This window comes from Leptosomus discolor, chromosome 20 (genome assembly GCF_034619465.1).
Source record: "Leptosomus discolor isolate bLepDis1 chromosome 20, bLepDis1.hap2, whole genome shotgun sequence".
Classification (NCBI taxonomy): Eukaryota; Metazoa; Chordata; class Aves; order Leptosomiformes; family Leptosomidae; genus Leptosomus; species Leptosomus discolor.
In genome coordinates, this window is record NC_141410.1 from 5,273,336 (window position 1) to 5,289,130 (window position 15,795).

General features: G+C 37.7%; 1 protein-coding gene across 6 annotated transcripts in view; it reads right to left on the reverse strand.

The window, feature by feature from the left end:
- Positions 1-15,795, reverse strand: part of VPS13D (vacuolar protein sorting 13 homolog D) — a 102,885-nt gene that overhangs the window by 41,399 nt on the left and 45,691 nt on the right. For all 6 annotated transcript variants that reach the window (XM_086476071.1, XM_086476074.1, XM_086476070.1 and 3 more), the window contains 17 exons: positions 14,855-15,102; positions 14,002-14,193; positions 13,261-13,387; positions 12,197-12,339; positions 11,194-11,324; positions 10,770-10,945; positions 10,522-10,645; positions 9,480-9,715; positions 8,600-8,708; positions 7,806-7,966; positions 7,343-7,451; positions 5,260-5,439; positions 4,865-4,981; positions 4,382-4,531; positions 3,262-3,411; positions 2,348-2,444; positions 529-677 (listed from right to left, as the gene is read on the reverse strand). In XM_086476071.1, the coding sequence (XP_086332197.1) occupies positions 529-677; positions 2,348-2,444; positions 3,262-3,411; positions 4,382-4,531; positions 4,865-4,981; positions 5,260-5,439; positions 7,343-7,451; positions 7,806-7,966; positions 8,600-8,708; positions 9,480-9,715; positions 10,522-10,645; positions 10,770-10,945; positions 11,194-11,324; positions 12,197-12,339; positions 13,261-13,387; positions 14,002-14,193; positions 14,855-15,102 (2,599 nt within the window). The remainder of the gene's footprint in view (positions 1-528; positions 678-2,347; positions 2,445-3,261; positions 3,412-4,381; positions 4,532-4,864; positions 4,982-5,259; positions 5,440-7,342; positions 7,452-7,805; positions 7,967-8,599; positions 8,709-9,479; positions 9,716-10,521; positions 10,646-10,769; positions 10,946-11,193; positions 11,325-12,196; positions 12,340-13,260; positions 13,388-14,001; positions 14,194-14,854; positions 15,103-15,795) is intronic.

A 15,795-nucleotide genomic window follows, 5' to 3' on the forward strand; every position in this document is an offset into this window, starting at 1 on the left:
CTGTGCCAGAACATTTATTACCACATGAAAAGGACCAGATTTTACACCTAAGTCCATACTCAATCTTAGTTCACTCTAGTATTGAACCAAATCGCACAGTGATCATGCAAACCCTCCAATTCCAATGAGATGACGTTTTTTGGATGAAAACACTCGGAGTTGTCCTGTATTTCTGCTCCCTAGGTTGACTAACTTCCTGTTTTTTCTTCACCCTCACCTCATCCCTCTCATATGATAGTCAGTCCATTCAGGTTCTCTACACTTCCATTAATGTAACTAAGATCCTTTGTAAACCAGTGAGTTATTAGGCGAAGTTAGGCTGTGCGTCAACTGAAAAATTAAATATTACGAACAGACTGGAAAATTATGCAAATTAAACACCAGAAGTTATTGGAACCTCTATTATTTGTAATTTAAATAATGGAAGAGTAAATGGAAATGAATATTAGAAAGTTAAAGGTTCTGTTCCCTTTTCTTCCTACAACAGAATCTCTTTACAAAGCATACTCTGCGAGTGCATTGGCGTACCTTGAGATCCAAGGGTAGCTTGTTGGAAGTGAAGACGCTCAACTTTATCTGAGGCACACTAATTTTCAGATTTTCAAAGTAGTATCGCTTTTGTCCTCCACCTTGTTCAACAACCTTTTCATGGAGGTTCTCATCATACTTTTCAACCTCTGTATCCAGACAAAACGCAGGAATCAGAACAGATTATACATAAATAAACATGGGGTTACGAATGCGTAACTCTGTAAAGAGTTAATAGTTTCTTGGTACAAATAAAAAGTATGTGCCACTACTAGTGTAGCCAGCAAAATTTCTCATGCCTTGTGACATGAAGTTGACCTTTGAGGCTCAAGAATTTTTTTTCAGCTCTGCCTGCGTCTCTAAAACCTGAATGTATTTTTAGCTAGATAAGAAGAGTAATCCAAATGCATAGGTTAAGTTATTCGAGCATTTAATATCGCTTCTAATTTACCTTTGTCAGCATACAGAAACAAGGAGATAAAAGCATCACTGTGCAACTTTTCCTACTGTGTAGTCATGGTCTTACAATATGTTTTCCTCTCTCTACTTTCTCTCTACTCCCTTACATGCTCAGCTATCAGTACGATGTACAGAGCAAGCACAGCTGTCAATCTTTTCCATCACCACTACAGAAGGGACACAACACCTACGTGGAAGGCATTCAACGGACCAATTCACGTACAGAGCGGGCCAAATTTGGTTGACACTAACAGGTTTGTACGTTATTTGTATGAGCATCTTGGTGGTGTGAGAAGGCAGCGGGAAAGACGAAAGATGACAGTCTGACAAACTCAGGTCGAACAATTAAACATGTTGAATGTAAATGACAAATTGTCTGAATCTTTGATGACATCATCAGCATCAGTGGACAAACAGTAAGTAAGGAAAGAAAAAAAAAAACCCAGCAAAAGCATGACAGTAAACCAAAACAAAGGACAGATTAAACAGCATTAGAGCAAACCCCAAAATCTTCTTTTCTTCCTCATCACTACAAATCTAAGTCTTTAGGTCCTCTGGGAAACGTAATACTCATATTCTTTCAGAGACAATTCAAAGATACTGTGGATTAGCAAGACACAGAACTCTTGGGCATCACTTGTAGGCTTGCCCCCATTTGGAATCATGACAAGAGGTTTTTTCCTGCAATACTCATTTTATTATATAATCCCCCACACCCCACTGCTTAATGAAACTGACTTTTCCAATTGCCACTCCTCAACAGGCATTTCAGAAAGTCTCCGAAGTACAGATAAACCCTACAATAGAAGGATTAGAACATCATCTGTGAGATTAGAAGATTCAAGAGCTCTGTCTTGCCTTGCTGAATGGAAGAAAACTTACACTACAATTAAAGCCAGGGGTATGGATGCCACAACTAAAAGGTCAGACAGCCACAGCTTTCCTTCAGTTAAGCAAGAGGAACTGCCGAAGGAACAAATGAACAGACATCCCACTTCTAGCCTTGGGTTTGAATAAACAAACATTACTAAACCAAGTGGTTGGCTAAATTAACAACACAATTTCTTTTATCCCAATTTAGATACAGAACTTAAGATGAATACTAAACTCCTTCCTATAGAGGCTCAGCTCAGCCACCGTGTACTGGACAACAGCGTGTTACATGGGTCGTTACCCACCTACTGGAACAAGCACAACACACGTGAACAGCTTTATGGCGGCCACGGAGACGTTAGCTTTCCAGCTGTCTGTTCAACAGTGGAAGTTCCAAAGCAGGTAGGCATTTTGAACTTATTTTATATGCAAAGATCATAACACCTCTGTACACTGTAAAACGGGTCTTTGTAACTTTATAGTATACCTGATTCAGACTGATCATAGCCAAAGAAACTCAACAGCTTCAGAAGTAGTTTCTCCTCAATTTGAACTGTGAACTTTCGAGCAGTGATCATCAGATGCTACAAAGATAAACAAGTCTCAGTTTACAGTTAACACTAGAAATACAACCCAAGTAAGCCGTTAAATAGCACAACGTGTTCTACTTCAACGGAGTATTTTCGCTGAAAAAGATTTGTAGTAACCTTCCCACCTTCAAAATGTCTTTGGTATTTTTCTTCGCTTGAAGTTACCTACAACTAGTGATGATTGTTTCAGTTTTTTGGAAGGTATTGTGCTTCATTATTTAATACTAACACTTCAGAATCTGATGCTTTGCTGTTTTCCAACACAGTGGTTTTTCAAAATAGTGCCAAAATACATGGGTGAAGATTCCAAGTGAGAAAATAAGTCTTGATAACCAAGTCAGTTTTGCCCTCACAATGCATACCACAGTTGGTGGACAAATTTCCAAACAACATCAACAGCTGCAGCCGCAGAACAGGGCTTATGCTGCAAGATAACAGCTTATCAGGGAGAAGTAATAACCTTGTGCACAACTCGTGAAGAGCACAGCGCAGATATTCTGGTTCACTACGCTACAATGGTACCTATCCCTTCTGAGGGGAGAATAATTGGCTTGAAAAGTAAGGTCACAGACACGAACAAACAGGGGTCTGCCTAATTTGTTATGTTTTTAAACATATTTATTATCCTGTTCACTAGTGTACTGTAGCTTTAAACACAAGAAGGTGGATATAGCGTCCTTTAAGACTCAGTATTAATTCAAAGTGTATTTCACAAATTATTTAATTCAGATTACTAGTAAAAATTAGGAAAAGGAAAGGGCATTTAAACGGAGTAATGCCCTCATGGCACATTCAAAAGGTTGTGATTTACCTTGTATATATCAGTCAGTGCATTTTTACTGGGAAATTTCATTGCATTTACTTGCACAGCAGGACCAGTCTCCACAGGTTCATTTTCACTCATCTTAGGTGTCAGGAAGAGCATAAAAGGCCGTGTGGTGCCAATAAGCTGGTTGTCCACCTACAGAGTGGACAAGACAGACAACAAAATCTGAATAGGAGACAATAAACAGCAAAATCAACTCTTTAACTGAGGACTTAAAAGCTTTCAGAAATACATGGTCCCTGGGCCAGGGAGATACTGAATATACTTGATTATTGATCACTACTGAGAACGTACCAAGAAAATATTCAGAAATGTCCTCCATTAAAAAGAACGGTTACAGCTACCAACAAACAAAACCTGTAACAGAACTGCTATGTTCTCTGTGACTTTTTTCTTTTTTCAAAAAACACAGCTAAAAATATTAAACATCGGCAGCGTTAAGCTACTCCTGCCCTTGAGTCTGACTGATGCATGTAAGTATCCATTTATCTCATCTAACCTACATCAGTACCCACAATTCCCCTTCCAAAGAAATCTTACCTATTGGGAACAGAATTCTAATAATTTAGAAGAGTTTTTTAGTGGAATAAAAAGTTTTTAGAGTCTTCAGTTTAACTTGTGAATTCCGAATTTCAAAGACTAAACTGAAAACCAAGGTTAAGGCAAAATTCTGCAAAGTCAAAACTAAAATCTAGTTAGTAAAAGAATGTAAGAGCTTTATATTTGTCTTATTTGCCTCTGATTCTGTGATTTATACTGTGGTACTACCAGCATTAGGACTCTTGCTTTCGATGGCTGCTTTTTTGTTACGTGATGACAAAGAACCAAACACCAGGAAGGGAGAAAATCTCAATCTGACCTGTTTACAAACGAAAAAAGATTCTAACTTGCCTAACAGAAATCAGTGGCATGAAATACAATATATCATTGTCTCGACTATTACTTAGTAGAGAACAATGAAAAAAGGAAACGTCGATGCTAATTGAAATGTGACATTTAGGAACTGGAGTCTCAGTACAGCTCTAAACGTTTTTCAAAGCTATTATGACAACAAAAACGGCAGTAGATCTATGAACAAGTAACTTGGTCTCAAAACAGCAAATACCTGTATGTCCTGCACACTGAGCTCTAGCACCTGACTTGTTGACAGCTGTGTGTAGTGGACATTAATTCTTGTGAGGCTTGCAAATACTAGCTCTTCGGGAACTTTGTTGACCAAAGACAATCCTATTCCACCTTCCAGTTTCACAAGCACCTGAGAAAGGAACATTTGAAGAGGGGAAAAAAACAACACCCACTAACAAACCAACACTGTGACACTGAATACATACTTCTGCAAAGATGTTATTTTCTAGACTCATCTCCAGAGAGTCTGAACAGCCCACTGACAATTAGTCTTTGAATAAAGAGGTTTTAAGACATATAAACCTGACTTCTGAGAATGAGGAGTTTTAGCAGGAAAATCTACAAGTTCCCAACAAGAGGTCAGGATGTGTAAAAGTTAATGACCAACCCCCCCAACTCCTCTTTAAAACTTAGAAAGGAAAATGATAAATAAAAGAGACATATATTAGGTTTTGTATCTTACTTCTAATTCCTGCTCTGTATCTGGATTTTTCAACTTGCGTAGATCTTGGTCCGTAACTGGAAGCTCATCCCCTTCACTGGATAAGCGATCACTTCTACGTTGGTTAAAATCCGTTATCTGATAAACAAATAAATTACTATCATGATCAATTTCCTATTACTTTCCTATTTATAAATAACAGCTATATTGTCCTACCTTATAAAACTACCTTTTTTTAAAAGTAAGTACAATGAAGACTTTTGTTGTAATTATTTCTGGTTTATGATATTCCCCTCCCACTTCATACCGTTATAAAGGTAACTTTTTGTAAGAATTTAGAGATGCAATACAGAAAAAGGTATTTCAAGTACAAGCAATTAATAAAATTCAGCTTCTAGTTAACGAAGGGGTTTCACCTGTAGAACTCTAGTTGGCCCATCCGGGATGACTCGAACAGCTAGTACTCCTGACCCAGGCCTCATCTTTTGGTTTATGAACTGCTGTTCAGGTGGAACTGGCCCCAAAAGGTCAAGGGAAGTATCAGGACCAAGAACAACTTCTGCTCCATCATGGAGACCTAGTATTCCTCCCTTTGCCTGGACAAAGAAAGAAGAGTAAGGGGAAAAAAAAAAATAAAATTAAGCGATAGGTAAAGGCTTTGGCTAACTATTTGCATACATTAATTTAAAACTGTATTTTACTTTCCTCTCCTTACTCTTCAGAACTAAACGAAAAGCAGTCCAGCAGCATTTTACTTGATATTACTAAAGCTTCTGGTAACTCATGTTTAATCAGCTCAGCAGCTAGAAGAAACAGCCAAGATAAATAATTAAATATTCCCACTGCACGCTCAGAAACCGAAGCTATCGTATCATGATCAAACATAGGAAGACCTTCCTCAAAATATTTTCAAAATGATAGAAAAGCTGAACTCTGGAACTGCACAGGAGAATGTAAATCCTCACTGAGTCAACATCTTAAAACAGCAATGCAGGGCTTTTTTTGGTTGCTTCAAACTGACAAACAGTAACTTACTAAGCCACAGTAATTTGATCACAAAATGATCAATGCAACATTGTGCAATGAAGTTGAGTATTTTTCTCTAGATCTGGTTTTTGGTATTGGAATTGAAACACAGCATCAAAGGTGGCAAAGGAACACTACATTGCTGCTATCCTCACTGGATCTATTCCGGAGGCTGGAACCTTCTTTTATGACTACTCTATTCCTTTAAAGTTAATCAGAACAGAACTACAAATACCGTCTAAAAAGGTTATTGTGAAGCCTTAGGAGTATTTTCCATACTACTTCTTTGCTTACATCAAAACAAGCATCTGAAACTTCAAAATTGGTTTTGGCAGGATATTTCTAGTTTCAGAGGACACACATACTGTCCTGCTATTACAGAGAGGGCAAAACAACAAAGATGCTGGTTTCCTGTCATTGCTGCCCTGTTTTAAAATCAAGAAATATCCAAAGCACATGTTTTTGGGGAAAAAAAAAACCCAACAAACCAAACAACAACAAATTACAAGGAATTTGGAAACAAGAAAAGAAAGAATGGGAGGGAGATATCTCCAATAGAACATGATGGTGTCCTATCTGCAGGATTTTCAAAGTGGTGTTATCATTCTATACCTTACACATCATTCCAGATTCCTTGGGCACATAAAAGACTCACTTTCATCTCAGAGCTAACATATTCCCTATGAAGGTACTTTTTCCACTGAACTGAGGTCGATTTCCATTGACACAGCTGGCAGAATTTATTTTTCAAAACAAAACATCACAAATAACATTACTTATTACAAACATACTTTGCTATTTCACAATATGCAGGATAACTTATTAAAATTTGTTTGTAAGCAATGGATAAATATGGTTGAGACACTCAAAAAAAAAAAAAAGGGCATCAAAATTCTTTTGATGTTTAGTTCTAGAACTTATAAAAGAAATCCAGGTTTCTGTGCCTACAAATTCTACCATCAGCAGGCAGAATTATCAAACAGTTTGCAAGTGCTAGATGGCTGCAAGTCAGAGTTTCCTGGAACACAAAGAAAGAGCAAACAGTTCAAACTGCTTTTAAAATTCTTATTACTAAAATCTCAGAGCCATGATTCTGAGAAGTGCTTGGTTATATGTAAATCCTGACTTCCATCAGTGATGATAACTGACACAATCTGTAGCATTTTCACATTTGGTCTGTGAGAATATCAAGGCCCTATTTATCACCATGCTGCTCATTTTAACAATTATGTACTATTAATTTTCTAATTATTTACTTTCAAATTAATAGTGCAAGATGTTTGATTATTTGAAACTGATCGGAACATTCAAACATGAAATTAAACCACACAAGCCGCCTGCACAAGTCTGGTTTCCACTGTATGCTGAACCTTGGACTCAAAGCTTTTCGTTCACTTCAATACTGAGCCCAAACAACTCTGTCATCTCTATCAGCAATGGTCAAACCAAGCTCAACATATCATCAGTGCTGACCTGGACAACAAGTCCATGAATACCACAGGTCAACTTTCCATCACGAAAACTCCATGTCTGGGTAGTACTGCGCCGGCGATCAGGCTTTCTCAACATCAGGGGCTCGTACCTGCAAGGAAAACATGCCAGCCAGTACTTAGAGGATTCCAGCTTCTCAGTTTTTCTTTTGAGATGTGTCAATGGCAAATGCTTACTCTGCTTTTGTTCAAGCTCATTTTCCTAATCTCACTTCTGAAGTGCTCTTTTAACAATCTGCTGTTGAAAATACACTACCCATGCTTTTAAAAACATTGCCAAGTCACAAGTGATCATGAGGTCCGTCCATGAAGACAGATAAAAGCTAGCTCTTCCACATGCCTTCAGAACCATTTCTTTCCTTACTCAGAGAGCATCATGTTAAGTATGCTTTCAAACACATGGTTAGAATCCACATCAGTTTCCTGAGAAATTGTGTTTGCAATACCTGTTATCTGTGACAGCTGCCAGACCTGCAATATCTAAAATCATACAAGAGTCCACAGACTGAGGAGAAGGTTTATGGGGGTTATGAGGAACAGAAGAACCTTCATGGCAAAGCATTCCTGTGCCCGTCATTCTCCAAAGCTGGGATCGTTTTCCTGGCTCCTGTTGTGTAAAAATTCGACATTTAAATTACCACAGCAGTACAGAGAAAATATTTCCGTTGTTTTGCTATTAGATGCTTTGAATTAATCTTGGAATGACTATATATATATTTAACTTCAGAGCCCTGAATTAAAATTAGGAACCAGTTTGCATAAAAACTTCTAATTCAACTCTGACATTCAATGACTATGCATCCTATGTTAGCATTGGTAGATGCAGAGCTGTGTTTACAAGGTATTTTTAATCTCAGCAATATTTAAATACAGCTTCTATTTCTTAAGAGCTCCAAAATTAGAAGACTTAGCTTACAATGCAACCAGCCAAAAAAGGATGTTCATTAGAACATCCAACATACAATTACCACACTTGGTTGTCTTAGAGGCAATTACAACATTCCTTACTACTGTTATTCCAGTTCCTTTCTCTGCCACCGTTACCCCTATAAGTCTCATATGGAAGCACCACCATAATTCAAGCATCCTGAATTACGATAACATGTCGCTTTCAATAGAGTCTGTTTCCACCCTTTAAAAGTTAACAGGAAAATGTTTTTATTTTTTCCTGCTCCCAGCATACGATTTTACTTCAGCACATAGCAACAGCATTTTAATAAAATCACATGTGTCTTGATACCTTCTTTTTCAGTACAACCCGTTGAGTCTTTGGAGAAACATCAAGGACAAGCTCTGCATATGCAGCATCCTTATTCGAAGCAACTGGTCTTACACTTGACTCCTGTAAACTAGAACATCAAGAAAACATCATCATGTTTATTCAGAGTAGCTGCTTCCTCTGTAGATTGAATTAGATCTGTACCAAAATCCAACTGAGGAAGCTTACGCTTCCAAGATAGCTAATCAGAAAAAAATTATATTGGGTTTTATTTCCTCTTGTTATTTTTGGAATTACCAGTATAAACTGTCAATCTGAGCATGTTCTTAAAAGGGGCTTTGATTTCTCACTGCAACTAGGAACTTCACAGGCAAATCAGATGAATTCCAAAGAAAATTTTCTACCTTATATTGAGGAAAGCAACAAAGCACGTATCAATCTCCCATAGCTGTTTTCAATAGCATACAAACTAGTGCAAGTTTAAAATTCACAGGCACGTCATAAATAGGTATGTCCTGTTGTCAAGTGTTCTTAATCCACCAAATGAAATCAAGTCCCCAGACGTGACCTAAAGCATCCCTGCTCCTCTAGAGACGATCAGACACTGGGGTCACAGCAGATGCCATGTGCTAAATCTTTCTCACTATGTGACAAAATAAACAACAGCAAGCTGCACCTATAAAGCTAAGTTACCACGACCAAGCCAGGTAAGATACACAGCTTACCAACTGCCAGAGTCAACTTCTGCATTTTGGCATTTCTCCTGCTAGCTACAAGGTTGACAGAAGTTCAGCTGCATTTGAAAACCTTTCAAGCAGCAACCATTAAGAGAATATTATCGTAAAGCCTAAAGAACACAATGACTGTTCAATATATTTCAATCTAATAGATAAAGAATTACCCTGAGAAGGTGTATGTAGCAGCAATATAAATGAAGTTCTCATAGTAAAGCTGCTTGCTATCTTGCAAGTCATTCATGCTGCAGACGATTTCGGAGGAGCCTGCCCCTTTAACTGTCAGCATTATGAAAGGTGGCAGAATAGGCTCATCCCATGCATAATCCAGAGAGGTCATGGGCTTCACTTCAGTGTACAGTCTTGGCTCAACAACACCATGCTGATTAAAAACAATTGGGACCTGTAACAGTTATGAAAGAGGATTTAGTTTCACACAGAAATTGTGAATCAGACAGATTTTTTGCTATCATTTGTTCACTCTTCAGGAGCTGATCACTGACTGAACATGTTCAGCTCACTTCTTTCCCCCCCGCCCCTACAATGGTTTCATAGGCGTTCTCTTCCACCCAAGACTCAATTAAAGATAGGGACGAGAAATGTCATCTTTGCTTTTATCTGTCATCTGTTGTTCAAAATGTCTTTAGTCCCACGGTAGCATCTCAAAGTCTCCCAACCAGAGTTAGGAGAATTGCCCAGTTTTATTTAACAGTTCACTACCAAAATCCAGAACGAGAACCAAAAACTATTAAGAGCTCTGTCTCCAGCTCTGATCACAAGGAAGTCAGTAAGTTACTGAAAAACATACAAAGTAAATTCTCTGATTTTTATGATTGCTGACATTGAAGCCCAAAGACAAAGAAAGTGGCAGCCGTAGCCCAAATTCTTTTTCCAGATTATTCAAGTGCTGAAAATAACACAGAACAGATAACAAACTATCACCCTAGCACAATTTTCTCATCAGCCACAATGCTCTTCCTTTAAGACTTTTAATGCACTCATGAAAGCCACAATGTTAGCACTATTATTTGAATAAGATGAAGTAGTTGAGTATTACCAACTTCGACTAAAACTTCAGAAAATTACAGTTAGAATATATAAATACCTTTTGCTAAATACACTTTCATTTTATTTCATTACACAAGCTAGTCAGCTCCCTCTACTTTCTTTGACTAAAAAATAATTAAAAGTGATTTTTTGCTCTTTTACCTTGGAAAAGTTGTCTATGCGGAAAGGTGGCGGTAACTGATCTGTGTCACTGAACGCAACGCGGTACGTGGCTCCTTGGAGGGTAATTTCTACTCTTAAGAAATAACATTTTCCCAGGGTGTCCCTGCACAAGAACAAACAAATGCGACAGGTCAGCTTCTGATCTGCGTTACCTGCAGGTGTGTCAGAGAGCTGCTTCTATCAAAAAAACGGAAGTATGCTACAGAAGCTTTAGATACAATAGCTACCTCATATTTATGTGGAACGAGTTATTTTTGTTGACCTCAAAGCCCCCAGACCAAATGCAGTTTGGGACATCCATCAGTCTCACACACAATAGTTGATCATAATCATTACGTGGCCAGTGGAACACGACGCTGGAACCAGGAAGTGTGGAGATATAGCCATCGGGATTGGATGTCCCCTGGTAAGAGAAATTGGTAAATACATATCCTTTAGGTATTTAAGAATACAGTATTAATCTATATACCTGTTAAATACGAACACAGCAATTATTCTGCTACGTGAATGCTGGTATTAGAATAATGTGAAAGCTCCTCATAACCAGCCAACAATACTTTCATGTATAATGTTTGTGGGTTTTCTGGTTAGAAGATGCTGTGACCAACTACAGGTCTCGTAGTAGTAAGTAACAGAAAGGAAGCAGCTTACCCGACCTCTGGCAAATTCCCGCTGAACGAAGGCGAGCTTGTAGGTTGATTTATTATCTAACAGGTAACGTGGCGCAAATGTTACCATGCACGTATCAATATAACGGCCTCTGCCTTTTTTAACATCAATACCTAGTAACAAAAACGAGTTAAAAATAAAGCTATTCTTTAGAAGAGAAAACAAAAGTCATCTGCCACAATGTATTTCACATAAAAGTCCTTCTTCCTGGGTTCCTGAGATGCGCTGTTTCTGCCATACCTCTGCCATATTTTGAAACATTATTTTAAACAGTAAATGTAATTTTATGCCATCTGTTACCCTCTGTTTCTCAAGTACGATTTAGAGATCATAAGCACTGAAGATAAAAAAACACAACCTACTTCCAATCACAAATAAATCCATGCAAGTAATTATTCTACCTTTAAACGTACAAAAAATTCCTCAAAAATCACTGTGGACCAGCTTCCAAAGTGTGAAAATCTATCCTGTCATTTAATTAAAAACTACAAGCTTCTGAGGGAATTGTACTTTATGTTCACTACGAGTGCAAGGAAGACAGAATTTGCACTCCTCCATATCAGCCTACAGAGACACCACGAAGCAAAGACCACAGAAGTAGCATGTGGCTGAATGGTTACAGTATACACACACTCAAAATTATCAAAGGCAGTAATGTGGTGGGATTTCAAATGTACGTAGAAGTAGCATACAGGGGAAAAAAAAAAGACAACAGAAACAGAACAGTTTGTAAATGCCGTTATTAACACTCAGTGATGAAATGTAAAAATAAAAACAACCGAAAACTGACTTTTAAGCTCATGAAATTCAAAATGAAGATGTAAAAATACTTAGAAAACTATTTTTTTTTAATAATTTTCTCTGGACCCTCAAAAACCTTTAACAACCTACATTTCCCTGCTGTAATTGTTCTGTTTCTGGTGTCACTAACATCACATCTTACCAAGTTCTACAGGATTTCTCAAATGTTCCTATCAACACATACCAATGTTATAAATGAGGCCTGGCCGGTTTCCATGTTGGATCACCTTAAGGGCTCTGACACCGCTACCACCATCCAGGGAGAAGCCCTGGCACCAGCCAGGCATACCTTCAGGGTGGATTCCTTTTCCAACCCGCATTGTACAACTACAGACGAGAAGAAAACACAACGATTTACTCATTTAAATGAAGGATCAGATATCAACACGATGCTGATGATCAAACACATACCCAGATAAAAAAGAACACCTGTGTTTTAATATAAAACACTAGAAGCCACAATAAATCTCTTCTTGAGTAACTCATTCTGCATTTCTGCCGTAAGCTCTATTAACATACTGGTCAAGATTCTGGGACCATATCATGTAAAAGGCTTGATAATTTTCAGACTGATTAACCATGACAACGTTTGTGTGTCTTTTTTCTTTGAACGAAAAAAGAAAAAGAAAAACAACTTTGGAATAAATTTTTGTGATAAATTTAATTGTTGTTCATTTGAGCAAAAATCCCAGATAAGATAAGAACATGATTTAAAATAAATTTTTTCTTATTTTCATGGAAGAAACAAGTTCTCTCCCCGATGCCAGCTAAAGTAGCTGAAAAGTTGCCTTTCCAAAACCCTGCCATTCCCTTTTACATCAGAATCACAACAGCTCTGCTGCACGTGGACTTCCTACTAAGTGACTGCTACTACTTCTCTATTAACATTCAGAGTTTAGGATTAGGGGTTTGGAGCGTGTTTTTTAGCGGTAACAAAGTAATTTATACAACTCGGTAAGTCTCTTGAAAAAGGTTTTTGATTTTCTTACAAAAGCAGCCTGAGTTCAAAACATGCAAAATAAAACCAAAGCAGCCTGCAGACACAACAGAACTCATCAAACAAGTTTTCAGTAGGAAATGTCTAAAGATCCAATATGATTATTTCAGTATTTTGAAACTCAGTAAGTTAACAGAGGAAGGCTTTTCCTATGTGATATTCATAATAACACATCAGCGCCCAATCCTCTGTGAATTACTTCCATACTCTGTAAGGTTCCTCCTGTCTGCTCTTCTTGTGGTATTACTCACAGGTTTGGCTGTTCTTTATCAGCATAACAGAACAGAAGTGGGCTGAGGCTTCTGGCAAGCTCATGCTCTTCAAACTGACCTGCAGCATCTGTTTTGGCATTATCTTGTCTGAAGATAAGTGGTAATCCTTTAAGCAAACACAGAAAATGGAGTGTTAAACTACACCTTTGCACAAATTAAAATGAGAATGGTAAAAACCACTTAAAACTACAGAACAACCTAAAATGTTTCGGTTGTGATATTAGCCACTGCTCTGCATGCATTCTCCCTCTCATTCTCTGTCTAATCTGTTCAACAGCTAGCCCCACTAATAGCGGCGAGCCATGGAGCCTGGTCCAGGCAGAAAAGCAGTTCTTGTAGCTCTGAAAGTGCCAGTGGATGTTAACATGGAATAACCGCCATTTAGACCTGTTGCTTTCTCAAGGCATTTCAGTCTTTGAAAACCACAATTTTAACAGTAACTTAATCTCTGCTGATTTATTTAGAGGTACAATAGCTCAATAGCTATTGCTATTGAAAATCTGCAATACAGCAACTAAAATGTCAAAGTTATCTGCTGTAACGTTCATCAACCAATAGCTGCTGGCACTGTTAAAAAAAAAAAAAAAGTCCAGCAATTTTAATTCCTCTTAAGTAGCGTTTAAAAGCTCTATTTGGCTAGAAAGTAAATCAAACCATCGCATGAAATCTTTATTTCCTGGTTCATGATTACAGCTATGAAAGCAAATACTGTAAACTTACCTGTTTTGTTGATTAACCAATATGGTGCCAAAATGAGTATTTTTAGAGAACCTTCAGCACGACACACAATCCTTATGGTCAAATTCAGCAGTCGTTTGTTGACATCATACAATCGCATCCGCACCATATAGTTCTGTGTCCCAGGAGGAATCAACAGCTCTTTGCAGATTGGGAAGTTTTCTAGCAACACCCCTATAAAAACAAAAGAAAGCTAAATAAAGCCAAACATTACCCACACAGAAACTCTACTTTCTGATAAGCATACAGGTTGGTGTTTCATACAGCTTGATCTTTCTGAATCTTTCATACAGCTTACCCAGATTAACTTTTAAATCTGCCCAGTGCAGTAACCTCTGATCTCATGAAGAAATACCTCAAATTCAGTCACAAGCAGCAAAAAAAGTTCTGTAAAGAACCCTGTTTAGGGCTAATTACTGCTCTAGGCATCAGAAGTTCAGCCAGTGTTGAATGATTCCATACATACTCTCAACATCAACTTCTCTGTCAGAAAGAAAACAGCAAAACCACCCAAAACATTGGGAGCTTATTTGATTTATTACTTTCTTTATCACTGTTCTCTCCAGTTTCCACTCTCAGGAAAATAAGAAAAGAGCCGAATAAAGAACAAATCAAGACAGCTGACAGGTTTGGATGAATGATGGCAACATCACTATCTTTTCTGGATGTGTGCACTTGGTTATTAACTATAAGGAGCCCTGAAAGCCAATGAAATAATCACATAAATGTTCTCAGTTTTTAAAATTTTTTCATTCTTGCTCCTTGAACAAGAAACAGTTATACTGAGGGACTCCTCTAGAAGGATCAGAAAGTGGCATCTGAAAAAGAACCTTACCAAGCTCAATGTTCTGTGATGTATCAGCTGTGTGCAACGCTGCTTCTTTGCCAGGTTTTAGCGTCCCATTAATTGGCATTCCTTTGACATAGAACTCCAGTTCACAAGGTAGCAAGTTACAGATTACCACTGTTGGCAAGAGATAAATAGTATGCCCAGGCTGTCTGAAAATCTGTTTAGCACTGTCGGAAAATATGTTGGAAGGCATGTAATCCGGATAATTTTCTTTCTTTATGGCCACACAAAACCTGTGAAGGCAGAAGTATGTGAGAAGTAGCCAAGGAACTCCATGGAATAACTGAACCTTGTCTTTGTGTATCGCACTAAATCCCACAACATGCTGTAACTTCAGGACTGACAGCAAAAACAGCAATGAGAATTGTTCTCCACATAATCACTTTAGAGTCTGACTATATGGTATTTTGTATTTATGCCTAACATTAAGTCAACAGGAGTTTCCTGATTTTAAACACGGAATTAATTTAGTCACTCAGAAAACCTCATCTGTTCAGAGACCTAACAGAAAATTGCTTTTACAGGTTACCAATGCTAAAACCAACTTCCATTAACTCACAGAAACACATTATCAACTATTACTATAAAGAGATTTTAACTATTAAACTATAATAATGTTCTTAAACATAAATGCTGAACGTTTCTTCCCAGTAGCTATATCCTTGCTTTGGCCACCTGACACTTCAGTTTTTCATTAGTTAAGGTAAAAAATAGAGGAAGTAAACCTTAACTTTAAATAATTTGTTAATTTTTCTCCCTGTGGTATGTTCAACAACAGCACGTAAGAAATGAACTATGGAACTGCCACCCAGCAGTAACTATATAGCATGCAATGGGCATTTCCTGAAACAACTTCCATAATCTCTATTCTAGTATTTCCTAAATTGAGAGCATCCCTAAATCCATCATATCAGATAACTACAAAA